The sequence below is a fragment of the Oncorhynchus mykiss genome, chromosome 30 (genome assembly GCF_013265735.2).
Source record: "Oncorhynchus mykiss isolate Arlee chromosome 30, USDA_OmykA_1.1, whole genome shotgun sequence".
NCBI classification, from domain to species: Eukaryota; Metazoa; Chordata; class Actinopteri; order Salmoniformes; family Salmonidae; genus Oncorhynchus; species Oncorhynchus mykiss.
Window position 1 is genome coordinate 30,480,336 of NC_050570.1, and position 27,492 is coordinate 30,507,827.

Below are 27,492 nucleotides of genomic sequence, written 5' to 3' on the forward strand. Positions count from 1 at the left end.
ATCCTACTACACCGGCTCTGAAGCTCATCGGATGTAGCAGGGCTTGCAAACTATTATGGACTATAAAGGGAAACCTAGCCTGTGGGCAGCCCAGTGACACAAGCTTACCAGACAAGCTAAATGTATTTTATGCATGCTTCGAGGCAAGCAAGAATGAAGCATGCATGAGAGCACCAGCTGTTCTGGACAACTGAGTGGTCACGCTCTCTGTAGCCAAAGTTTTCAGAAAGACCTTCAAACAGGTCAACATTCACAAGTATGCGGTGCCAGACAGATTACCAGGACGTGTACTCAGAGCATGAGCGGACCAACTGGCAAGTGTCTTCAGACATTTTCAACCTCTTCCTGACCGAGTTTGTAATACCAACATGTTTCAAGCAGACCACCATAGTTCCTGTGCCCAAGAAAGCGAAGTTAAACAGCCTAAATTACTACCGCCCCGTAACACTCATGTCAGCAGCCATGAAATGCTTTGAAAATCTGGTAATGGCTCACATCAACACCATCATCCCGGAAACCCTAGACCCACTCCAATTTGCATACTGCCCCAACAGATCCACAGATGACGCAATCTCAATCTCACTCCACACTGCCCTTTCCCACCTGGACAAAAGGTACACAAATGTGAGAACGCTGTTCATTGACAACAGCTCAGCCTTCAACACCATAGTGCCCGCTAAGGACCCTGGGTCTAAATACCTCCATCTGCAACTGGATCCTGGACTTCCTGAAGGGCCACCCCAGGTGGTAAGGTAAGCAACAACACATCTACCATGCTTATCCTCAACACGGGGGCCCCTCACATGCGTGCTTAGTCCCCTCCTGTACTCCATGTTCACTCACGACAGCGTGGCCAATCACGACTCCAACACCATCATTAAGTTTGCTAACGACACTACAGTAGTAGGCCTGATCACCGACAACGATGACACAGCCTATAGGGAGGAGATCAGAGACCTGGCAGTGTGATGCCAGGAAAACAATTTCTCCGTCAACATGAGCAAGACGAAGGAGCTGATCGTGGACTACAGGAAAATGAGGGCCGAACAGGCCCCCATTAACATCGACGGAGTTGTTGTGGAGTGAGTCAAGAGTTTCAAGTTCCTTGGTGTCCACATCACCAACAAACAAACAAACATGTTCCAAACACATCAAACCAGTTGTGAAGAGGGCACAACAACACATTTTCCCCATCATGAGATTGAAAATATTTGGCATGGGTCCCCAGATCCTCACAAGGTTCTACAGCTGCACAATCGAGAGCATCCTGACCAGTTGCATCACAGTCTGGTATGGCAACTGTGTGGCATCCGACCGTAAGACGCTACAGAGGGTAGTGTGTACGGCCCAGTACATCACTGGAGCCAAGCTTCCTGCCATCCAGAACCTATATACTGTCAGAGAAAGGCCCAAAAAAGTGTCAAAGACTCTAGTCAACCAAGTCATAGACTGTTGCCTCTGCTACCGCACGGCAAGCTGTACCAGAGCGCCAAGTCTAGGTCAAAAAGGCTCCTTAACAGTTTCTACCACTAAGTCATAAGACTGCTGAACAATTAATCAAATGGCCACCCAGACTATTTACTGTACATTGAACCCCCCCCCCCCCCCCTATTTTACACTGCTGCTAGTCACCGTTTACTATCTATGCATAGTCACTTTACCCCTACCTACATCTACTATTTACCTTAACTAACCTGTACCCACGCACATTGACTCGATACAGGTAAAACATTGAATGAGTAGATGTCCAAACTTTTGACTGGTACTGTATATATTACCAGTAGCTACCAGTCACTTATTATGTATTAACCTATCTCAACCACTGCACTAAGGTACTGGTACTGAATTGTATACAAAACATTAAGAACATCTGCTCTTTCCGTGACACAGACTGACCAGGTGAATTCAGGTGAAAGATATGATCCCTGACTGAGGTTACTTGTTAAATCCACTTTAATCAGTGTAGATGAAGGGGAAGAGACAGGTTTAAGCCTTGAGATAGTTGACATGGATTGTGTAGGTGTGGCATTTTGACAAAAAATGTGCCTTTGAACTAGGTATGGAAGTAGGTGCCAGGTGTACTGGTTTGAGTCAAGAACTGCAACGCTGCTGGGTTTTTCACGCTCAACATTTTCCCGTCTGTATAAAGAATGGTCCACCACCCAAAGGACATCTAGCCAACTTGACAACTGTGGGAAGCATTGGAGTCAACAGGGGCCAGCATCTCTGTGGAATGCTTTCAACACCTTGAGTCCCTGCCCTGACGAATTGGCTGTTCTGAGGGAAAAAAGGGGGTGTGCAACTCAATATTAGAAAGGTGTTCCTAATGTTTCTAATACGCAGTGTATACCCACATTCTCGTGTTTTTCAACCCATATTTGTGTTTTTGATTTGTTTAATATATATTTTATTTTATTATTTTAGATTTATTTATTATCTATATTATTATAATTACTGCATATTACTGCATTGTTGGGAAATGGCTGATTGCAGAAGTCTGATTGCAGTTATGAGTCTGTCCGAAAGTCAGAGTGTGTACTGTATGTTTGTCTGTGTATGTCTGATGTGATCTGGATGTAGTGCAACTTGTAGGTTTACCTTGATGGCTGTGGATGCTATCTGGATGTGGTGCAGCTTGCGCAAAGTGCTCTCTCTGTCGATGAAGTAGGAGGCAGCCAACTGGTGCAGAACCTCCAGAGTAACACTGGACGAGTTGCCAGAGTAGTCGCTCACCTCGGGCTTCTTACTCAGCTTCCTCTTGTCCACAAATATCGCTAAGGCCTCTTCCCCTGCAAACAGAAAGACAGCGTTGGGACAATGTTTGCTGACGGTGTTTAAACAGGCTTTGTTACAAAGGTTGGGAAAAAGTTTGATGGCTAACATGGTTGAAACAGTTTATACAAATGTCAGCTGGTGTTATTTAGACAGTCTGAACTACATAACCAACTGTTAGTAATAATGGCAATAAAATGTAATATCAATGTATTATTCAGTGCCAGTGATTATGACTATTAACCAGGTGCAATTTGGTAGTATATGAACAATTATAAACCAGGAAGTTTGGGTCCTGGATGTTGATTGGGAGAAACAACATTTCAGCAGTGTGTAGATCAGACAATATACCACAAGTACGATTCCAAAACACTTGTTTCCTGATCTTTTTCTGTTGGTAACCAGTTAATAATAGCAATAAGGCACCTCAAGGGTTTGTGATATATAGACAATATACTGTACCACGGCTAAGAACGGCATACAGGCACCCTGCTTCACATCACAGCCCTTAGCCGTGGTAGATATAAGGGATAAATGCTCCCGATCTGTACATTACCTTGGAAACTCAGTGAGACGGCCGATGCATAAGCAGAGTCCCTCTGCAGACTTCATTCGTTCCAAGGTAATGTACAGAGTGGAAGCATTTATCCCGCTTATACCACAGTCAAGGAAAAATATTTAGTTTGACCAGCTGTTTTCGGCAACTGTTGTTGAATTGGGTTGTTAAACAACTTTTCTATGCCAGGCGAAATTGCACATCAGCTCATTGTTATGGATCTATCCAAATAAATGCCAGTAGAAAACAGCCTAAACCAACGCAAATGCTACTTTGCTGTTATTGTGGCTGTATTGTTTGTTAGCCATAGGCATTGTTTAACGTGACTGTGTTAGCCAGAGTTAGCTAGCAAGCAAGGGAAAATAACATTGCCAACTAGCATGGTAATAGAATTTAAAAAAAGGGACATGAGAGGAATTGATAGCATAGCGCCAGCATAGCGCCACTTGCGTCATGTCTGCAACATTGAAGGTACGGAGAAATATAGGTTCATCACTCGCCACGTTAAGTCATCAGAAGCTGCTGCAAAATAATAACAGTGCGTTCGTAAATTCACTATGGCCATCTACACTGTTCTCAGAGCACTATCGTCTGTGTGCCAGAGCGCAGAATATTTTTATTTATTTACTAACACGCAACCCTCGTTGAATATGACCAGTGTAAATAAATGTTGTAAAAAACATGTCATAAAATTGTTGCCAGCACCACAGTTAAAGTCACTTAGGCTCTAGATAAATTAAAAACATCCAAACAAGCTATGCTAGGGTAAGTAAAATTATCAGAGTGGGGTGTTCTCTTATTTGTGTCTGGAAGTAGCTAGCGAGCTTGCCAACTTTAGCCAGTTAGCTTGAGTGTTTGACTGCCGTTGCAAGGTCAGAACGCTCGGATCAACCCTTCACCTCGGCCAGAGGGTCAGTGTGTGCTCTGAATGCTCCGGATTTACGAACAGACAATCTGACAACACTCTGAATTAAGAAACAACCCAGAACACACTCTGACACACTGGTGGAAATTTACAAACACACCATAAGTCTCTGCGGAAACAAATTATTGCTATTTAGCTAGGTTTTTCCTTATTGGACCTGCATTGACAATGTATCTCCTGACCCCTCCTGTCTCAGCCTCCAGTATTTATGCTGCAGTAGTTTATGTGTCGGGGGGTTAGGGTCAGTTTGTTATATCTGGAGTACTTCTCCTGTCTTATCCGGTGTCCTTTGTGAATATAAGTATGCTCTCTCTAATTCTCTATTTCTCTCTTTCATTCTCTCTCTCAGAGGACCTGAGCCCTAGGACCATGCCTCAGGACTACCTGGCATGATGACTCCTTGCTGTCCCCAGTCCACCTGGCCATGCTGCTGCTCCAGTTTCAACTGTTCTGCCTGCGGCTATGGAATCCTGACCTGTTCACCGGACATGCTACCTGTCCCAGACCTATTACTTGACCATGCTGGTCATTTATGAACATTTGAACATCTTGGCCATGTTCTGTTATAATCTCCACCCGGCACAGCCAGAAGAGGACTGGCCACCCCTCATAGCCTGGTTCCTCTCTAGGTTTCGGCCTTTCTAGGGAGTTTTTCCTAGCCAACGTGCTTCAACACCTGCATTGCTTGCTGTTTTGGTTTTAGGCTGGGTTTCCGTACAGCACTTTGAGATATCAGCTGATGTACGAAGGGCTATATAAATACATTTGATTTGATCTAATTTCAGTTTGTGTGGTCGTTAGTTTAGCTTTCTGTAACTTTGTAGCAAGTATGGTCTGCATGGTGTAGTGCTTAAGAAAGATAAAAAGGCACCTATTGTTGGAACTACTTCAGAGGTGTTGTAAAGATGTGCGCTGAGAGTCAGGAAGCAAGTTCAGGGTAAATAAATAAACACAACATAAATCAGAAACACGAACAACGTTACAGAACTGACACAGGAACGGAAACAATGATGCCTAGGGAAGGAACCAAAGGGAGTGACATATAGGGAAGGTAATCAGGGAAGTGATGGAGTTCAGGTGAGTCTAATGATCCGCAGGTGCACGTAACGATGGTGACAAGTGTGCGCCATAACGAGCAGCCTGGTGACCTAGAGGTCGGAGAGGGAGCACACGTGACAGGTGTCCTATATCTTTTCTAACTGTTGCGTATACAGTATCTGGTTTTAATGCCCACTCTAGAGTGCCCTTCTAGCCAATCAGAAACTATTATTCAACAATGCTGTGGAATAGTAGCAAATTATAAACTGGGTGGTTCAAGCTCTGAATGCAACAGGTATGACAAAATGTTTCCAATTACGTTGGTAACCAGTTTAAAATATCAATAAGGTCCCTCGGAGGTTTGTGGTATATGGCCAATATACCACGGCTAAGCGCTGTGGTATATTGTTTCATCATTTCATCATTCTTAAGAACAGCCCTGAGCTGTGGTATATTGGCCATATACACCACACCCCTTCGTTCCTAATTACTTAAATATACCACACCCCCTCTGGCCTTATTGCTTAAATATACATTCAGATTCAGAGATAAGTCAAGGTGTAATCCGTATTATGTGTTCTTCTTCCTCCGCTGAAGAAAGGTGCCCTTAATATCCCATGTTCCAGAACACGGACAGGCAATCAATTTATAACCCCAGTCAGCAGCGAGCAGCACATCTCTGGCTCATGGCCAAGCACTAGCTCCTCATCTTCCTCTCCTCATACTAGTCTGAATTGGTTGTGTGCCAGAGCATGGAGGTTACATTGCATCAGCCAGCACAGCAGTGTATGTGTTTGTGTGTGTGGGCATTTTACGGAGCCACTCATAACTACGACCTTTCCAGGAGCCCGGCTGAGGTAATCGACAAGTGTTGCTTTCCAACAGGAAACCCATTCCCTTGGCTGCCCCGACATCCCCATTGCTTTGTAGCTGAAATAAGCTGTTCTCCTGTAAAGAGCAACCACCCTCACGGCATTGTCCACATGTCTATCAAAGCACAACAATGCAGTGTCGCTGAGGGTTATAGTGTACATGTATGGAGGTTTTTAAAATGGGCTTTATTGATGTAGATAACACATTCTTGAAAGGTCTTCTTCTGAATTCGTATAGGCTGCTGTACCATTATTGTACATGTCCTGCCGTCAGTGGAATTGATCTAGATACAGATCTGTTAAACATCAGAATTTTTGTGGTTCTGGGAATTTACTCACAGATTACACAAAGATTATCAGATTACCGTACACCCTATCCTAACCATTAGGGGGATGAAAAAATATGACCCTGTATCAGTTGATAGGGGTCAACTTCTACAGCTATACCTCCTCCTGCATTCCCACAGAATTCCCACAGTGGTTGTTTACCTCCCAGTGTGGCCGACAGCAGAAAGTGAGTCCCATACTTCCTGATCAGGTTGTCAGTGATAAGCTGGGTGGTGGGTCTCCGACCCAGTAGACGGATGTTACGGATGAACTCTGGCGTCAGGGGCAACGGCGACTCCAGGAAGTCTCTCCTCTCCACAGCCAGGTTGTTCACCTTCCACCTCCCAAACTCCCTGGAAAGGAGATGACAGAGAGGATAAGACACCATTGAAGATGCTGTTTGGTAAATAAGACTCACTAATTACGTGATGGTATTAATGATTTCCTGTCAGTCTGTCCTGTCTGTCTGGCAGAAGAGTAGGGGAGAGGTGAATCTACGGGGGCAGCCATCAACCACATTGCCTCGCCTCACTGCATCATTAGCTTTAAGTTCTGACAGAGAGATGGGGGGAGAGAGAGAGAGAGAAAGGAGAGAGCAAAAGAGAGCGAGAGAGAGAATAGAGAGTTATTCCAAAACAGGTACCATTTGGAAGATGAATGTAGCTGGGGAGGAGACTGCTCTCAAAGCGAACAGCTGACAGGTGCTCTCCTTAATAACCACATCATGACAGAAATGTGCAGTGACAGTGAAACCCATAGACATCGGCCCATCTCTAACACTCAATACAACTCATAATGAGGGAAGAAAGAAAAGCGCAGCAAAGGAAATGCTGGAGGCGGCTGTAAAGTTCTGAAAGCCGGCTGAACAAAATTTTTCTCATTAAATATTTGTCTGTAGATGTGACATCCTCCTCTGTTTACATTGACAAACATTACTAAATTATTCTGAATGCAACCTTAAAGATGTGAGCTTCGTATGCCGTTACGCCTTGACAGACTTTGTTTGCATTAATCTGCTGTGTTTAAATAATCTTAGTATCTAGTATTTTAATTGGCTCTGACAGGTTCAGATAATATTTATGTGAGTCAGGTTGAAATGAACATGCGCTGTGTCAGTTAGCTGGAAGCTACAGTAGAAGCTATGTCATGTAGGAAAGCATAGGCCTATTGCCAGTTGTTTTTCCTCTTCTGTCCATCCCTCTGTCTTGAATTTCTATACTTCAATGTATTTCTCTATCCTCCTCCACCACACACACAAAAAATACACACATACACACACTCCCTAACTACTCTCACAGGTACGGGTTAGCACTAAATGATGCACTGCCGTGTGAAGTGGAGGCTTGTCTGCTATAATCAGAATAGGTTGGACATCCTGGGCTGTAGGTGATGGATGGAGGGAGGATGGCCTTTTGATGGAAGATATATCACATTAAAGCAAGAGTAATGAGGGAAAGCATCACACCCAGATGTTTGATGGATTCAATCATGGTAAAAACCCTGAGTGCAACCTGCTTCTTATGTGGAATTATGTCAAATAATTTCAAGCTGCTCTTGTATAGTCAGTAATGTAGCAATACATTTACTTTGTATAATATAAATGTGCATGTGTCCATTTATGGAAAAGCTTTCTGAAATACATACATGAAACATACAGTGTAATATATATACAGTATATACGCATATACTTCTAATTTTAGACATGGCCCTTGAGTAATTTGTCAGTCAGTTACACCTAACATAACCATTAATCCTGACCTCTTTTCACTCCATACATATAAATTCCTCTTCAACTGGCATACTATCGTATCCCTCACCAATTCTAACTAGCTTTGCTGTGTTAGTGCTGAACTTGCCAGTTCAAAGGTATCACACGTAAGACGCAAGAGAGGGGAGAGAGAGAGAGGAGTGAGAAAAGAGGGGAGAGAGAGGAGTGAGAAATGAAAGGGGAGCAAGAGAGAGGAGTGAGAAAAGAGAGAGGAGTGAGAAAAGAGAGGCGAGAGAGAGAGAGGAGTGAGAAAAGAGAGGGGAGAGAGAAAGAGGAGTGAGAAAAGAGAGGGAGCAAAGGAACAGGTAAGGAAAGTGTAGCCTCAAATCCCCTCTGTCCCCTTTGTCTTATCTTAAACCCCCCATAGACCTAATGGCATGTCCACCTGGAAGTGAGATGAAATGGATTTCACCATGGTGCAGTTTTCGGCGTTCTGCTGTCTTTCCTTATACTAGACCATGCAGTTATTATTTATATCTTTCTCTCATCACTGTACTGTACATAGCTACATTGGTTTCATTTGCGATACCGTTAATTCATTTTCACACATCTCATTGTTGGACTATTTCTGGGAGTGGAGATTATGAGAGCTGAGATTTCTGAGAACTGGGATGTATCTTGGCCTGCATACTGCAGCTACCTTGGTTTTCATTTAAAAGTAACACATATGCACTGAGCCTCCTCACTAACACCCTTACTCAAAAAGGTGTTATCTAGAACCTAAAATGGTTATTCAACTGTCCCCATAGGAGAACCCTTTGAATAACCCTTTTTGGTTCCAGGTATAACCCTTTTGGGTTCCATGAAGAACCCTTTCCACAGAAGGTTCTACCTGAAACCAAAAAGGGTTCTCATATGGGGACAGCCAAAGAACCCTTTTGGAAACAACCTTTTTGTAAGAGTGTATGGGTATGAAATCAAAAACCAAGGTCTTTTTCAGGTTTCCAAAAGACAGTTTAAAATTTGACGCATTGCAGCCTTAACTAAATATGTCATTCACCCTGTGACCTTCTCTATGCAATTTGGCGCCAACACACCCACTTATGTTATTCAAATGCAATATGTCAAAAACAAGTGATACACACACATAGCCTACGGTTGCCTACACCCTGTTGTCTATGGCAACTGTCACTTGGCAATGGATGCCTAGGACAGGTGGTGCAGCGGAACCCCGTCTCTACTCATGTTGACTGAGGGAAACACTGTTTCACTCGCTAAATCACTGAGTGATTCCCCAAACAGGAAAACAGCCTTCATTTACCTGTTATAGGACTCATTAAAATTATTTCAAATTCAATCAGGAGGAGATGGTGCGATTTCATTACTGCAGCGTAGAAACACGCCGCCACTGTAACTAGAAGTACCCAGTTGTGGTAATTCATCTTCTCTCTGTCAGTGAGGATTATGAGAATTTAGCAGAGATCCAAAACTCTGCAGGAGCAGAACTGGGCAGGAAAATAATATTGTCACTTTCCATCTCCTCAAGTCTCTTTTGCTGTGAAATTATCTGTTATGGGCCAGGGAATAGATTGTCAGATATGAGAGGTCATTTGAAAACCAACAAACAGTGTGGTGGACTGTTTGGCTATGCTGCAATCTTTGGGAATTGGAAACAGAGTGGACATATTGGATGTATGCTTGTCAGCATGCCACATATTAACAGAGACAGAGGCAATTAGTACAAACTGCATGCACTTTAATACAAAATGGCCACCACACAATTCCACAATAAAAGTTGTCTGGCAAAGTCGGCAAAGCAATGTCTACACGGCAGGGGTAGTCTAGTCAAGTACTATTTGAGAAGGTCCGGTCACACAAAATCTCCTAGGTGACAATGGTCCGAATGGATATTGTCACTTATCTGCGTAGTAACAAACCACCACCTCGCATCCCATGCGATCTCAAACTGTTCAAACTGTTCACACTCCTTTTTTTGGCAGAGAGGAAATGTTGCAGTTTTAATGCTCATTTCCTGTAATTCTACAGATTTTGCTGTAGAATTACAGGAAATTCCCCCCATTAAACATGGACTGGTTGTAATTTAGCGTGCCTCAGACACAACCTTGAGGCTGACAGTAGCCTCTCAGGGGACTGTCTGATAATGCAGAGTAATAAGTATTAAGAACCTACTAATCACTTGGCCACATGATAAGACTATTAATCTTACCACCCATGAAGCTCAGGCCACATAGCTAGGTTGGGCCGCACTAGCCAGGGGAGAAATATATTTAAAAAAACTTCAACACGGGAAGCCGATCACCATAGCCCATTAAACACCCAACACAAATCCATAGATTTCATAGTCCCGTCTGCAGTTTCCCGGTGCATGTTCAATACCCTTCCAAGCCATGATGAATGGTATTTATGGCATAATTGCCACTAATATAACAAGCCAATATATGAAATTGTGTTTAGCGTGACAAATCATCAGTTACTTTCCCTGCACTAAAGTAATCAACATATTTTACCTGAACAGATTTCAGAATATGCATATGGGCCCTTGCTTGTAATAACCTTCACAAAAAATATATATATATTTTTTTTTTATCACCCACAATAGCTATATTATTATGTATATTATGTCTAGGTGCATAGATAAAAAAAAAATATTTACATAGATAAGAACATTTCCACAATTGCTACACAAGTAGGTGCCATTTTGTCATTCTAGTTTACTTGCTAGAGAAAGGAAAGTTCTTCACTCCTCTCCAAGGGCCTTTATTGAACTGAAGGAACTGCAATGAAGTCAAATGAGGTGAAGTGAATAATGTTTCCACTAGATCATTATGAAAGGGGTGAGGTGAGGTCTTTCCACATAAGTGTTTAAGACCTTCCTTCCAGTGGTATTTACTTCACACCCTTTAAACCCCACATGAGACTGAACATACTTAAGTGGATAAAAAATGTATCTGGCTTTGATGCATTTCAGAATATGCATATGGATCTTGTGGTCCACTCTGTCCATCTATGCCCTCCCCCGCCCTCCCTTAGGCAAATCAGATCACACCTCCAATCTGCTCCTCCCTTCCTATAGGCAGAAACTCAAACAGGAAGAACCCATGGTAAGGACTGTTCAACGCTGGTCTGACAAATCGGAATCCATGCTTCAAGATTGTTTTGATCACGCGGACTGGGATATGTTTCGGGTTGCCTCTGGGAATAACATTGATGTATACACTGACACAGTGACTAAATTCATCATGAAGTGCATAGGAGATGTTGTTCCCACTGTGACGATTAAAACCTATCCAAACCAAAAACCGTGGATAGATGGCAGCATTCGTAGAAAACTGAAAGCGCGAACCACGGCAAGGTGACTGGGAATATGATTGAGAACAAACAGTGCAATTATGCACTTCGTAAGGCAAGCAAACAGGCAAAACGTCAGTACAGAGACAAAGTGGAGTTGCAAATCAACGGCTCAGACACAAGGCGTATGTGGCAGGGACTCCAGACAATCACGGATTATAAAGGGAAAACCAGCCACGCCGCGGACACAGAAGTCTTGCTCCCAGACAAGAGAAACACCTTTCCTTTGCCTGCATCGAGGAAAACACTGCTCCCTTTGAATGTGAGCTGTCGTTCTCCGTAGCCAACGGGAGAGACATTTAAGTGTGTTAACCCTCGCAAGGCTGCCGGCCCAGACGGGATCCCTAGCCGAATCCTCAGAGCATGCACAGACCACCAGCTGGCTGGAATGTTTAAGGACATATTCCATTTCTCCCTATCCCAGTCTTTTGCCCCCACTTACTTCACCCCCACTACGCTGATCCTCAACATAGGGGCCCCACAGACAGTGTGGTGAAAAAGGCACAACAGCACATTTTCAACTTCAGGAGGTTGAAGAAATTCGGTTTGGCCCCTAAGACCCTCAAACTGCACCATTCAGAGCACCCTGTCAGGCTGTACCAGTGCCTGCTAGGGCAACTGCACCGTCCGCAACCGCAGGACTCTCTAGAGGGTGGTGCGGTCTGCCTAATGCATCACCGGGGGCACACTGCCTGCCCTCCAGGACATCTACAGCACCCGTTATCACAGGAAGGCCGAGAAGATCATCAAGAACCTCAGCCACCTAAGCCACACCCTTTTAACCCTGCTACCAACCAGAAGGTCGGTACAGGGTCGGTACAGGTTCATCAAAGCTGGGGCCAAGAGACTGAAAAACAGCTTCTATCTCAAGCCTATCAGACTGTAAAATAGTCAATACTTGCCAGCCTCCGGTCAGTACCCCGCTCTGAACTTTAGTCATTGTCACATTGTCACATTGTTACTCTACCATGCACCTTAGAGTATTCTGCCCTATAGTCAAGGAACACTGGTCACTAATAATGTTTACATACTGTTTTACCCACTTCATATCTACAGTGCATTCGGAAAGTATTCAGACACCTTCCCTTTTTCCACATTTTGCTTACGTTACAGCCTTATTCTAAAATTGATTAAATAAAAAAAATAACCACACACAATACCAGATAATGACGAAGTGAAAACATGTTTTGAGAATTTTTGCAAAATAAAAACAGATACCTTATTTACCTAAGTAGCCTCTGTTTTCCTTGATTATCCTTGAGATGTTTCTACAACTTGATTGGAGTCCACCGGTGGTAAATTAAATTGATTGGACATGATTTGGAAAGGCACACACATGTCTATATAAGGTCTCATAGCTGACAGTGCATGTCAGAACAAAAACCAAGCCATGAAGTCGAAAGAAATGTTCGCAGAACTCCAAGACAGGATTGTGCTGAGGCACAGATCTGGGGAAGGGTACAATAACATTTCTGGAGCATTGAAGGTCCCCAAGAACATGGAAGAAGTTTGGAACAACCAAGACTCTTCCTAGAGCTGGGTGCCTGGCCAAACTGAGCAATCTGGGGAGAAGGGCCTTGGTAAGTTAGGTGACCAAGAACCCGGTGGTCACTCTAACAGAGCTCCAGAGTTCCTCTGTGGAGATGGGAGAACCTTCTAGAAGGACAACCATCTCTGCAGCACTCCACCAATCAGGCCTTTATGGTAGATTGGCCAGACGGAAGCCACTCCTCATTAAAAGGCACATGACAGCCTACTTTAAGTTTGCCAAAAGGCACCTAAAGGACTCGAGATTCTCTGGTCTGATGAAACCAAGTTTGAACTATTTGGCCTAAACGCAAAGCGTCATGTCTGGAGGAAAGCTGGCACCATCCCTACAGTGAAGCATGGTGGCAACATCATGCTGTGGGGGTGTCTTTCAGCGGCAGGGACTGGGACCCTAGTAAGGATCGAGGGAAAGATGAACAGAGCAAAGTACAGAGAGATCCTTGATGAAAACTTTGCTCCAGAGTGCTCAGGACCCCAAACGGGGGAAAAGGTTCACCTTCCAACAGGACAATGACCCTAAGCATACAGTCAAGACAACGCAGGAGTGGCTTCGGGAAAATTTTTTGAATGTCCTTGAGTGGCCCAGCCAGAGCCGGACTTGAACCCGATTGAACATCTCTGGAGAGACCTGAATATAGCTGAGCAGCAACGCTCTCCATCCAACCTGACAGAGTTTGAGATGATCTGCAGAGAAGAATGGGAGAAACTCCACAAATACAGGTGTGCCAAGCTTGTAGCATCATACCTAAGAAGACTCGAGGCTGTAATCGCTACCAAAGGTGCTTCAACAAAGTACTGAGTAAATTTGTCATTATGGGGTATTGTGTGTAGATTGAGGAGGGGGAAAAAATGATTTAATCAAAATTAGAATAATGCTGTAACTTACCAAAATGTGGATAAAGTCAAGGGGTCTGAATCCTTTCTGAATGCACTGTATATACTGCATTCTAGTCAAGACCTATCCTATTTAACCATTGCTGTACATATAGTATTATTCAGATATACTACATATTCTACCTACATACTGTACCATCACACACACATTTCATATATTTTTATTAAAAAAATACAATATTTCTAAATTTCTTAATTTCATTATGTTACTTTTTAGATGTGTTTATTGTGGTGTATGGTTAGATATTACTGCATTGTTGGAGCTAGGAACACAAGCATTTCATTATACCTTCAATAACACCTGCCAAATATGCGACTGATACAATTTGATTTAACTTTAGATTCTCCCAACACCTCATTAGACTACCTGTGGTCTGACTCTCCTGTATGTAAGAGAACTCTGCTATGGAGACTCACCCCTTTAACTGTAAACCCCCTACGTATAAACCCTGATATGAGACTAACCTGTATATCTTGTAGCGGGTGGAGAAGCCCTGCCGGTTCCTCTCGACGAAGTCTGTGTATTCCTGGGAGTGGTGGAAGGGGCCCTTGTCGGACAGCAGCCAGTCCAGGGGCCCCCCAGGGCGGTCGTGGGGCAGGCTGGCCAATGCAGGGGCCCCGGTCAAGAGCCAGAACCAGACCCAGCAGTGCAGGATCAGAAAGCCCCATAGAGCCATCAGAGGTTGAGGGAGGGAGGGAGGGAGGGAGGGAAAGAGGGAAGGGATCAGCAGTGGAAGGGATTCCCACACGTGAGCTTATACCTCCTCTGGGATGACAGGTGGATCTGCATTCCCTCACCTCCCCCGGATGACCTGGGAGTGAGAGACACCATTGTCACTTGAGAAATGAATGCTCTTATAATCATCAAGCACCTTCATAATTTTAGAGATCCCATACTGACAAGTAACAAAACAAATCTGATCTCTTTAGCTCTTATGGATTAAGTCACTAGACATCTGTTTTAAGACTAGCCTGCTGTTCCATCTCTAGTCCAAGCCTCCCATCTTCCTCCTAAGAGTTGTCAATTTCTCCCTGCAGCCGTGACCAAACCAGATGCTTGTTTTTTTTTAAAGTCCCATTACTGTATTCTGATGACAATCTGTCAAGTGAACTCAGCCATGTGACCATGTGTGTGGGAGTGTTTCAGAAATCATTATTCTCAAACAATAGCACAAGACACCAGGGGGTGGGGGGTGGACATGGGAGCAGGTGCTAGGAGATGAGAGAAAGAGCGTTATGGAGAGAAAGAAAGAGATGAGAGAGAGAAAGAGAGAGAGACTGGGAGAAAGAGTGAAATATGGAGAAAAAGAGAGCTAGAAAGAGAGGAGAGAGAGAAAAAGAGAGAAGTGTGAGAGAAGGTGTGTGCGCGCATCATGTGTGTGACTATAATGAATTGCAGACTGGGTGTTATTCACAGAAAAGTGAATATCCCTCACCAATGCAAACACAGGCTTTATCTGGTTCACAATGTGATCACACCAGATTCAAAAGCTCCGATTTTGCTGCATGACATTTAATTCCTCAGTGCAGACATCTGTGTATGGCAATACATATTGATGAGATGTGTATGTGCATGTCCGTATGCATGTGTGTGTGTGTGTGTTAGGGGCGGGATGGTTGGATCTGAGTAAGTACACAGCAGGGAGCCAACAATGGAGAGCAGTTCATTTTAGCACAGTGGTGTTCCACATAGTGAGGGAGGTAGGGAAGCCATGAAACACTGCAACCATTGCTATCCTCAGTAATTCCCTTATAACTTTGTTTTTGTGGCTGTTGTTAATGTTAAACAGTGAGTTAGCCTTTCAGCTTTTACAACATTCATGCAACAGCAACACTATTTCCACCAAGTCAATACATGGCTTTTTGTAAACATTGTGTAAAAGTGACCTTCGCTTACAGCGAGGGGACTGTCTAACCTGTTAATATTAGAAAAGAGTACAGGGGTCATGTTTAAAGATGCTTTATTTTATCATCCAACAGGCATGGGGCCAAACAAACACTGATGCAGGAAGGAAAACTATTTAGTCTCTCTCTCTCTTTCTAGCTGACTTTCTCTCTCACTCATCATCATCTCTATTCTCTCTACCTGCTCAATGTAAAAGTCCAGTATGTAAGCATGTATCTGTCCACAGATTCAGACAACACCAGCTCTATAATCACATTAACAGACAACACAGACCCAACTAACCAGATTATTATCTGTCTGAATCATATCCGGTACACACCATTACCACTTTACAAGGGCATTACTGGATCACATATGTGCTTGCATACGCAAACATAAACATTACATTTTCAAACATGGTTAAAATGCCATCCTTGAGCTGCAATAAATATCATATTTTGGTAATATTTTGGTATTTTATTAGGATACCCATTTGCGGTTGCTTCTCTTCCTGGGGTCCACACATAACATGACATGATATATAAGGAATAAACTCTGATTTTCTGTACATTACCTTGGAAATAATGGACGATGGCGCAGGATGAGGCAGAGCCGAGTCCCTTTGTGGAGTTCATTTTTCCAAGGTAACATACAGAGGCATTTATCCCACTTATACCACCATGGCCAAATAAACAATATGAAAGTACACATTTAGTGGTATAAATATTTTTTTTCTACATTAATATTTAAAAAATGTATAAGCAAATTCATACTTTCTCACCTTTTGGTTGCCAGAGAACTAATCGTTTGTTCAATTAGTTCCATATTTATGGACACGACCCAGTCGTTCGTTCTTTATGTTCCATTGCCATGCTCAGTGGCAACGTTCTTATCCATTCCTTGCTGCTAGCTAACCAACTAACTATTGCTACACGGTCACATATTTTATTTTGTTGTGTATGTATAAGCTGTTTATCCTGCTTATACCACCGTTGCCAAAGAAAACAATACTGTAAGCACCAGTGAAAGCTGCTGAGGGGAGAACTGCTCATAATGGCTGGGAAGGTGTGAATGGAATGTCATCAAACAAATGGAACCAATGTGCTTTTAACACGAGCCTGTGCTCCCCAATTAAGGTACCACCAACCTCATGTGATAAGCGCACATTTACCGGTAGAAATACAATATTTTCATTGATTTTTTCATTTACAGTGCATTCGGAAAGTATTCAGACCCCTTCACCTTTTCCACTTTGTTATTCTAAAATGGACTAAATAGATTTTTTCCTCATCAATTTACACACAATAAAACATAATGACAAAGCAAAAACAGGTTTTTAAAATGTTTTGCAATAAAACGTAAATATCACATTTACATAAGTATTCAGACCTTTACTTTGTTGAAGCACCTTTGGCAGCGATTACAGCCTTGTCTCTTTGTGGGTATGACACTACAAGCTTGGTGCATGACGCTACAAGCTTGGTAATCCTCTCAAGCACTCAGGTTGGATGTGGAGTGTCGATGGACAGCTATTTTCAGGTCTCTCCAGAGATGTTTGATCGGGTTCAAGACCGGGCTCTAGCCGGTCCACTCAAGGACATTCAGAGACTTGTCCCGAAGCCACTCCTGCATTGTGTTGGCTGTGTGCTTAGGGTCATTGTCCTGTTGGAAGGTGAACCTTCGCCCCTAGTCTGAGGTCCTGAGCGATCTGGAGCAAGTTTTCATCAAGGATCTCTCTGTACTTTTCTCCGCTCATGTTTCCCTCGATTCTGCCTAGTCTCCCAGTCCCTGCCGCTGAAAAACATCCCCACATTATGATGCTGCCACCAACATGCTTTACCGTAGGGATGGTGCCAAGTTTCCTCCAGACGTGATGCTTGGCATTCAGGCCAAAGAGTTCAATCTTGTTTTCATCAGACCAGAAAATCTTGTTTCTTATGGTCTGAGAGTCCTTTAGGTTCCTTTTGGCAATCTCCAAGCGGGCTATCATGTGCCTTTTACTGAGGAGTGGCTTCTGTCTGGCCACTCTACCATAAAGGCCTGATTGGTGTGGTGATGCAGAGATGTTGGTGCTTCTGGAAGGTTCTCCCATCTCAACAGAGGAATTCCGGAGGTCTGTCAGAGTGACCATTGGGTTCTTGGTAACCTCCCTGACCAAGGTCCTTCTTCCCCGATTGCTGAGTTTGTCTAGGCAGGCAGCTCCAGGAAGAGTCTTGGTGGTTTCAAATTTCTTCCATTTAAAATTATGTTGGCCACTGTGTTCTTGGGGACCTTTAATGCTGTAGACATTTTTTGGTACCCTTCCCAGATCTGTGCCTCGAAACAATCCTGTCTAGGAGCTCAACATACAATTCCTTCAACCTCATGGCTTGGTTTTTGCACTAGAGGCGAAATAAATAGACAACTATTTAGGCGAGGTGCAGGCTAGCGGAATAAAACGCATGAAAAATTAAAGGAGGAGCTGCACACTCTAGGAGGTCCAATGCAATAATTGAATAACCTAATAACCAACGTTTCAACAGACAAGCTGTCTTCATCAGGGTATAATGACAAACACTACAGGGTGACTAGTTTATAGTGTCAAAGGACACACATGTGTGTCTGTAATCATGGCTGGGTGTGGCCTGATATCATTGGTTAATTCTCAGATATAAAAATAACATACCAAAAACATTAAAGGATAGCATACGATCGTAGATACAAACATTTACAATAGCAAAATCACAAGAATGGCTTCAGATCGAAGTCTACGTCGAGACCGAAGGGAGTGAGGGTCTTTAAATTACAGATCCAGGCAGCCTCTAATTTTAACAAATTGTCGAGGTCACCCCCTCTCCTTGCGAGGGTAACATGGTCGACGCCGATATAAAGTAGGGACGAAATCGAGTGGTTTGTTTGCACAAAGTGGGCCGCAACTGGGTAAGTCGAGTTTTTGCACCTAATGGTGCTATGATGCTCCGAGATTTGTACGTTTGCACTTTGTTTTACCCACATCATTTTTTAGCACAAGGACAAGTTATAAGATAAATATCCTTAGTGGAGCACATGATAATGCCTTTGCACTGTCAACTGTGGGACCTTATATAGACAGGTCTGTGCCTTTCCAAAACATGTCCAATCAATTAAATTTACCACAGATGGACTCCAATCAAGTTGTAGAAACATCTCAAGGATGATCAATGGAAACAGGATGCACCTGAGCTCAATTTCGAGTCTCAGAGCAAAGGGTCTGAATACTTATGTAAATAAGGCATTTCAGTCTATTTTTTAATACATTTGCAAAAATGTTAAAAAAATATATAATTTTGCTTTGTCATTATGGGGTATTGTGTGTGATTATTTATTTTTAAATCCATTTTAGAATACATTTGTAATGTAATAAAATGTGGAAAAAGTCAAGTGGTCTGAATACTTTCCAAAGGCACACAATATCTAGGTCAAATAGGGAAGATGCGTTGTGCCGTGAGGTGTTGCTTTATCTGTTTTTTTAAATCAGGTTTGTTCATTCGAGTAATATGAGATGGAAAGTAGTTCCATACAATAATGTCTCTATATAATATTGCACACTTTTTTTTAGGACTGTGGACTTTTTTTGAGGATTTGAGGACTGTGAAAAGGCCCCTGGTGGCATGTCTGGTGAGGTAAGTGTGTTTGTCAGAGCTGTGTGTAAATTGACTATGCAAACAATTTGGGATTTTCAACACATTAAGGTTTCTTTTAAAAAGAAGAAGTGACGCAGTCAGCCTCTCCTCAACTCTTAGCCAAGAGAGATTGGCATGCATAGTATTCATACTGTATTAGCCCTCAGATTACAATGAAGAGCAAGACGTGCCACGCTGTTCTGGTCCAGAGGCAGATTTACTAGGTCATTCTTTGCAGCACTTGACCACATGACTGGACAATAATCACGATAAAACAAAACTACAGCCTGCAGTACTTGTATTTTTTTGAATGTGGTGCCAAAAATCAGCAGTGCATTTCTTTATCATGGACAGACCTCTCCCCATCTTTATACCCATAGAATCTATATTTTTATTTTTTTATTTTTTTTATTTCACCTTTATTTAACCAGGTAGGCTAGTTGAGAACAAGTTCTCATTTGCAACTGCGACCTGGCCAAGATAAGGCATAGCAGTGTGAACAGACAACACAGAGTTACACATGGAGTAAACAATTAACAAGTCAATAACACAGTAGAAAAAAGGGGAGTCTATATATACATTGTGTGCAAAAGGCATGAGAAGGTAGGCAAATAATTACAATTATGCAGATTAACACTGGAGTGATAAATGATCAGATGGTTATGTACAGGTAGAGATTGGTGTGCAAAAGAGCAGAAAAATAAAAATAAATAAATAAAAACAGTATGGGGATGAGGTAGGTGAAAATGGGTGGGCTATTTACCAATAGACTATGTACAGCTGCAGCGATCGGTTAGCTGCTCGGATAGCAGATGTTTGAAGTTGGTGAGGGAGATAAAAGTCTCCAACTTCAGCGATTTTTGCAATTCGTTCCAGTCACAGGCAGCAGAGAACTGGAACGAAAGGCGGCCAAATGAGGTGTTGGCTTTAGGGATGATCAGTGAGATACACCTGCTGGAGCGCGTGCTACGGATGGGTGTTGCCATCGTAACCAGTGAACTGAGATAAGGCGGAGCTTTACCTAGCATGGACTTGTAGATGACCTGGAGCCAGTGGGTCTGGCGACGAATATGTAGCGAGGGCCAGCCGACTAGAGCATACAAGTCGCAGTGGTGGGTGGTATAAGGTGCTTTAGTGACAAAACGGATGGCACTGTGATAAACTGCATCCAGTTTGCTGAGTAGAGTGTTGGAAGCAATTTTGTAGATGACGTCGCCGAAGTCGAGGATCGGTAGGATAGTCAGTTTTACTAGGGTAAGTTTGGCGGCGTGAGTGAAGGAGGCTTTGTTGCGGAATAGAAAGCCGACTCTTGATTTGATTTTCGATTGGAGATGTTTGATATGGGTCTGGAAGGAGAGTTTAGAGTCTAGCCAGACACCTAGGTACTTATAGATGTCCACATATTCAAGGTCGGAACCATCCAGGGTGGTGATGCTGGTCAGGCGTGCGGGTGCAGGCAGCGAACGGTTGAAAAGCATGCATTTGGTTTTACTAGCGTTTAAGAGCAGTTGGAGGCCACGGAAGGAGTGCTGTATGGCATTGAAGCTCGTTTGAAGGTTAGATAGCACAGTGTCCAAGGACGGGCCGGAAGTATATAGAATGGTGTCGTCTGCGTAGAGGTGGATCAGGGAATCGCCCGCAGCATGAGAAACATCATTGATATATACAGAGAAAAGAGTCGGCCCGAGAATTGAACCCTGTGGCACCCCCATAGAGACTGCCAGAGGACCGGACAGCATGCCCTCCGATTTGACACACTGAACTCTGTCTGCAAAGTAATTGGTAAACCAGGCAAGGCAGTCATCCGAAAAACCGAGGCTACTGAGTCTGCCGATAAGAATACGGTGATTGACAGAGTCGAAAGCCTTGGCAAGGTCTATGAAGACGGCTGCACAGTACTGTCTTTTATCGATGGCGGTTATGATATCGTTTAGTACCTTGAGCGTGGCTGAGGTACACCCGTGACCGGCTCGGAAACCAGATTGCACAGCGGAGAAGGTACGGTGGGATTCAAGATGGTCAGTGACCTGTTTGTTGACTTGGCTTTCGAAGACCTTAGATAGGCAGGGCAGGATGGATATAGGTCTGTAACAGTTTGGGTCCAGGGTGTCGCCCCCTTTGAAGAGGGGGATGACTGCGGCAGCTTTCCAATCCTTGGGGATCTCAGACGATATGAAAGAGAGGTTGAACAGGCTGGTAATAGGGGTTGCGACAATGGCGGCGGATAGTTTCAGGAATAGAGGGTCCAGATTGTCCAGCCCAGCTGATTTGTACGGGTCCAGGTTTTGCAGCTCTTTCAGGACATCTGCTATCTGGATTTGGGTAAAGGAGAACCTGGAGAGGCTTGGGCGAGTAGCTGCGGGGGGGGGGGAGCTGTTGTCCGAGGTTGGAGTAGCCAGGCGGAAGGCATGGCCAGCCGTTGAGAAATGCTTGTTGAAGTTTTCGATAATCATGGATTTATCGGTGGTGACCATGTTACCTAGTCTCAGTGCAGTGGGCAGCTGGGAGGAGGTGCTCTTGTTCTCCATGGACTTCACAGTGTCCCAGAACTTTTTGGAGTTGGAGCTACAGGATGCAAACTTCTGCCTGAAGAAGTTGGCTTTAGCTTTCCTGACTGACTGTGTGTATTGGTTCCTGACTTCCCTGAACAGTTGCATATCGCGGGGACTATTCGATGTTAGCGCAGTCCGCCACAGGATGTTTTTGTGCTGGTCGAGGGCAGTCAGGTCTGGAGTGAACCAGGGGCTATATCTGTTCTTAGTTCTGCATTTTTTGAACGGAGCATGCTTATCTAAAATGGTGAGGAAGTTACTTTTAAAGAAAGACCAGGCATCCTCAACTGACGGGATGAGGTCAATGTCCTTCCAGGATACCCGGGCCAGGTCGATTAGAAAGGCCTGCTCACAGAAGTGTTTTAGGGAGCGTTTGACAGTGATGAGGGGTGGTCGTTTGACTGCGGCTCTGTAGCGGATACAGGCAATGAGGCAGTGATCGCTGAGATCCTGGTTGTAGACAGCGGAGGTGTATTTGGAGGGCCAGTTGGTCAGGATGACGTCAATGAGGGTGCCCTTGTTTACAGAGTTAGGGTTGTACCTGGTGGGTTCCTTGATGATTTGAGTGAGATTGAGGGCATCTAGCTTAGATTGTAGGACTGCCGGGGTGTTAAGCATATCCCAGTTTAGGTCACCTAACAGAACAAACTCTGAAGCTAGATGGGGGGCGATCAATTCACAAATGGTGTCCAGGGCACAGCTGGGAGCTGAGGGGGGTCGGTAGCAGGCGGCAACAGTGAGAGACTTATTTCTGGAGAGAGTAATTTTCAAAATTAGTAGTTCGAACTGTTTGGGTATGGACCTGGAGAGTATGACATTACTTTGCAGGCTATCTCTGCAGTAGACTGCAACTCCTCCCCCTTTGGCAGTTCTATCTTGACGGAAGATGTTATAGTTGGGTATGGAAATCTCAGAATTTTTGGTGGCCTTCCTGAGCCAGGATTCAGACACGGCAAGGACATCAGGGTTAGCAGAGTGTGCTAGAGCAGTGAGTAAGACACACTTAGGGAGGAGGCTTCTGATGTTGACATGCATGAAACCAAGGCTTGACAGTTTACAATCTAAGGTAACATCAAGTAATTGAGTCTCAACTTCATTAGCCACACCATTCATTACTAGATTCAGCTGAGGTCAAGAGCATATGGAATGATTCGTACCAAATACAATGCTCTTAGTTGTAGAGGCCAGTTTATTACAAGCCACCCATTCCAAAACTGACTGCAACTCCTTGTTAAGGGTTTCAGTGACTTCATTAGCTGTGTTTGCTGACATGTACAGTTGAAGTTGGAAGTTTACATACACCATAGCAAAATATATTTAACTCAGTTTTTCACAATTCCTGACATTTAATCAAAGCAAAAAATCCCTGTTTTAGTTCAGTTAGGATCACCACTTTATTAAGAATATGAAAAGTCATATTAACAGTAGAGAGAATGGTTTATTTCAGCTCTTATTTCTTTCATCACATTCAAAGTGGGTCAGAAGTTTACATACACTCAATTAGTATTTGGTAGCATTGCCTTTAAATTGTTTAACTTGGGTCAAACGTTTTGGGTAGCCTTCCACAAACTTCTCACAATAAGTTGGGTGAATTTTGGCCCATTCCGTCTGACAGAGCTGGTGTAACTGAGTCAGGATTGTAGGCCTCCTTGCTCGCACACAGTTTTTCAGATCTGCCCACACATTTTCTATAGAATTGAGGTCAGGGCTTTGTGATGGCCACTCCAATACCTTGACTTTGTTGTCCTTGACTTTGTTGTCTTGCCACAACTTTGGAAGTATGCTTGGGGTCATTGTCCATTTAGAAGACCCATTTGCAACCAAGCTTTTTTTATTTATTTATTTATTTTACCTTTATTTAACCAGGTAGGCAAGTTGAGAACAAGTTCTCATTTACAATTGCGACCTGGCCAAGATAAAGCAAAGCAGTTCGACAGATACAACAACACAGAGTTACACATGGAGTAAAACAAACATACAGTCAATAATAAAGTATAAACAAGTCTATATACAATGTGAGCAAATGAGGTGAGAAGGGAGGTAAAGGCAAAAAAGGCCTTGGTGGCAAGGTAAATACAATATAGCAAGTAAAACACTGGAATGGTAGTTTTGCAATGGAAGAATGTGCAAAGTAGAAATAAAAATAATGGGGTGCAAAGGAGCAAAATAAATAAATAAATTAAATACAGTTGGGAAAGAGGTAGTTGATAGGGCTAAATTATAGGTGGGCTATGTACAGGTGCAGTAATCTGTGAGCTGCTCTGACAGTTGGTGCTTAAAGCTAGTGAGGGAGATAAGTGTTTCCAGTTTCAGAGATTTTTGTAGTTCGTTCCAGTCATTGGCAGCAGAGAACTGGAAAGAGAGGCGGCCAAAGAAAGAATTGGTTTTGGGGGTGACTAGAGAGATATACCTGCTGGAGCGTGTGCTACAGGTGGGAGATGCTATGGTGACCAGCGAGCTGAGATAAGGGGGGACTTTACCTAGCAGGGTCTTGTAGATGACATGGAGCCAGTGGGTTTGGCGACGAGTATGAAGCGAGGGCCAGCCAACGAGAGCGTACAGGTCGCAATGGTGGGTAGTATATGGGGCTTTGGTGACAAAACGGATTGCACTGTGATAGACTGCATCCAATTTGTTGAGTAGGGTATTGGAGGCTATTTTGTAAATTACATCGCCAAAGTCGAGGATTGGTAGGATGGTCAGTTTTACAAGGGTATGTTTGGCAGCATGAGTGAAGGATGCTTTGTTGCGAAATAGGAAGCCAATTCTAGATTTAACTTTGGATTGGAGATGTTTGATATGGGTCTGGAAGGAGAGTTTACAGTCTAACCAGACACCTAAGTATTTGTAGTTGTCCACGTATTCTAAGTCAGAGCCGTCCAGAGTAGTGATGTTGGACAGGCGGGTAGGTGCAGGTAGCGATCGGTTGAAGAGCATGCATTTAGTTTTACTTGTATTTAAGAGCAATTGGAGGCCACGGAAGGAGAGTTGTATGGCATTGAAGCTTGCCTGGAGGGTTGTTAACACAATGTCCAAAGACGGGCCGGAAGTATACAGAATGGTGTCGTCTGCGTAGAGGTGGATCAGAGACTCACCAGCAGCAAGAGCGACCTCATTGATGTATACAGAGAAGAGAGTCGGTCCAAGAATTGAACCCTGTGGCACCCCCATAGAGACTGCCAGAGGTCCGGACAACAGACCCTCCGATTTGACACACTGAACTCTATCAGAGAAGTAGTTGGTGAACCAGGCGAGGCAATCATTTGAGAAACCAAGGCTGTTTAACTTCCTGACTGATGTCTTGAGATGTTGCTTCAATATATCTACATAATTTTCCTCCCTCATCAAGCCATCTATTTTGTGAAGTGCACCAGTCCCTCCTTCAGCAATGCTCCCCCACAATATGATGCTGCAACCACCGCGCTTCACGGTTGTGATGGTGTTCTTCAGCTTGCAAGCCTCCCCCTTTTTCCTCCAAACATAATGATGGTCATTATGACCAAACAGTTTTATTTTTGTTTCATCAGACCAGAGGACATTTCTCCAAAAAGTACATTCTTTGTCCCCATGTGCTGTTGCAAACCGGAGTCTGGCTTTTTTATGGCGGTTTTGGAGCAGTGGCTTCTTCTTTGCTGAGTGGCCTTTCAGGTTATGTCGATATAGGACTCGTTTTATTGTGGATATAGATACTTGTGTACCTGTTTCCTCCAGCATCTTCACAAGGTCTGTTGCTGTTGTTCTGGGATTGATTTGTACTTTTCGCACCAAAGTATGTTCATCACTAGGAGACAGAACGCGGCTCCTTCCTGAGCGGTCAGACGGCTGCGTGGTCCCATGGTGCATGGTCCCGCCTTAAGCCATTTGGAAATTGCTCCCAATGATGAACCAGATTTGTGGAGGTCTACAATTTTTTTTCTGGGGTTTTGGCTGATTTCTTTTGATTTTCCCATGATGTCAAGCGAAGAGGCACTGAGTTTGAAGGTTGGCCTTGAAATACATCCACAGGTACACCTCCAATTGACTCAAATTATGTCAATTAGCCTATCAGAAGCTTCTAAAGCCATGACATCATTGTCTGGAATTTTCCAAGCTGTTTAAAGGCACATTCAACTTAGTGTATGTAAACTTCTGACCCACTGGAATTGTTATACAGTGAATTATAAGTGAAATAATCTGTCTGGAAACAATTGTTGGAAAAATGTCTTGTGTCATGCACAAAGCAGATGTCCTTACCGACTTGCTCTAACTATAGTTTGTTAACAAGAAATTTGTGGAGTGGTTGAAAAGTTAGCTTTAATGGCTCCAACCTAAGTGTATGTAAACTTCCGACTTCAACTGAATATGGTTGAATCATCTGCATACATGGACACACAGGCTTTGTTTAATGCTAGTGGCAAATCATTGGTAAATATAAAAAAAGAATAGAGGGTCTAGAGAGCTGCCCTCCGGCACACCACACCCTATATGTTTAACATTAGATAGGCTTCTATGAAAGCAAACCCCTCTGAGTTATTTTAGATAGATAGCTCTGAATCCACAATATGGCAGAGTTTGAAAAGCCGTAAGATGTAAGTTCTCAGCAACAGTTTATGGTTAATAATATCAAAGGCTGCACTGAAATATAACAGTACAGCTCCCACAATCATCTTATTATCAATTTATTTCAACCATTCATCAGTCCTTTATGTCAGTGCAGTACATGTTGAGTGCCCTTCTCTATAAGCATGCTGAAAGTCTGTTGTCAATTTGTTTACAGAGAAATAGCATTGTATTTGGTCAAACACCATTTTTTCCAACAGCTTACTAAGAGCTGGCAAGGTCTGCTGTTAGAACCAGTAAAGTCTGATCTACCACTCTTGGGTAGCAGCATGACTTTGGCTTCCCTCCAGGCCTGAGGACAAACACCTTCCTCTGGACTCAGATTAAATATATGACAGATAGATGACTCTATGGCCACTCCTATCATCCTCAGTAGCTTTCCATCTAAGTCGTCAATGCCAGAAGGTTTGTCATCATTGAACGACAAAAAAAAGATCCACCTCTCCCACACTAACTTTAAATAATTGAAACTTACAATGCCTTTCTTTCATTATTTCATTTGTTTTAATGCATGAATACGATGGCTCACTGTTCGCTGTTGGCATTTCCTGCCTAAGTTTGCCCACTTTGACAATTAAGAATAGGAAATATAGATTAGCCTAATTATTTTACCTGAGCATGACCCCAAAACTAAGGACTTATTATGCAGCCCTACACTGTTGTCATGGGTAACTGATTGGGCTCATGGATTCGAGTTCATCACGGAATGGCATGCTTTGAGCACAACTGAAAAGTGCTATTTACATGTGTAAAATGAATGTCATATGCTGCATTTGCTATAGGCCTATTGTATACCTTTTTGTTGG

At 43.4% G+C, this 27,492-nt stretch overlaps 1 protein-coding gene across 1 annotated transcript in view; it reads right to left on the reverse strand.

Annotated features, from left to right (window-relative positions):
* The window catches only part of LOC110521699 (BMP/retinoic acid-inducible neural-specific protein 3-like), a 68,737-nt gene that overhangs the window by 11,717 nt on the left and 29,528 nt on the right, over window positions 1-27,492 (reverse strand). Inside the window, exons 2-4 of the mRNA XM_021599482.2 lie at window positions 14,475-14,821; window positions 6,653-6,843; window positions 2,599-2,789 (exon numbers count right to left, since the gene is read on the reverse strand). Of these exons, the coding sequence (XP_021455157.1) occupies window positions 2,599-2,789; window positions 6,653-6,843; window positions 14,475-14,686 (594 nt within the window). The 5' untranslated portion in view covers window positions 14,687-14,821. The remainder of the gene's footprint in view (window positions 1-2,598; window positions 2,790-6,652; window positions 6,844-14,474; window positions 14,822-27,492) is intronic.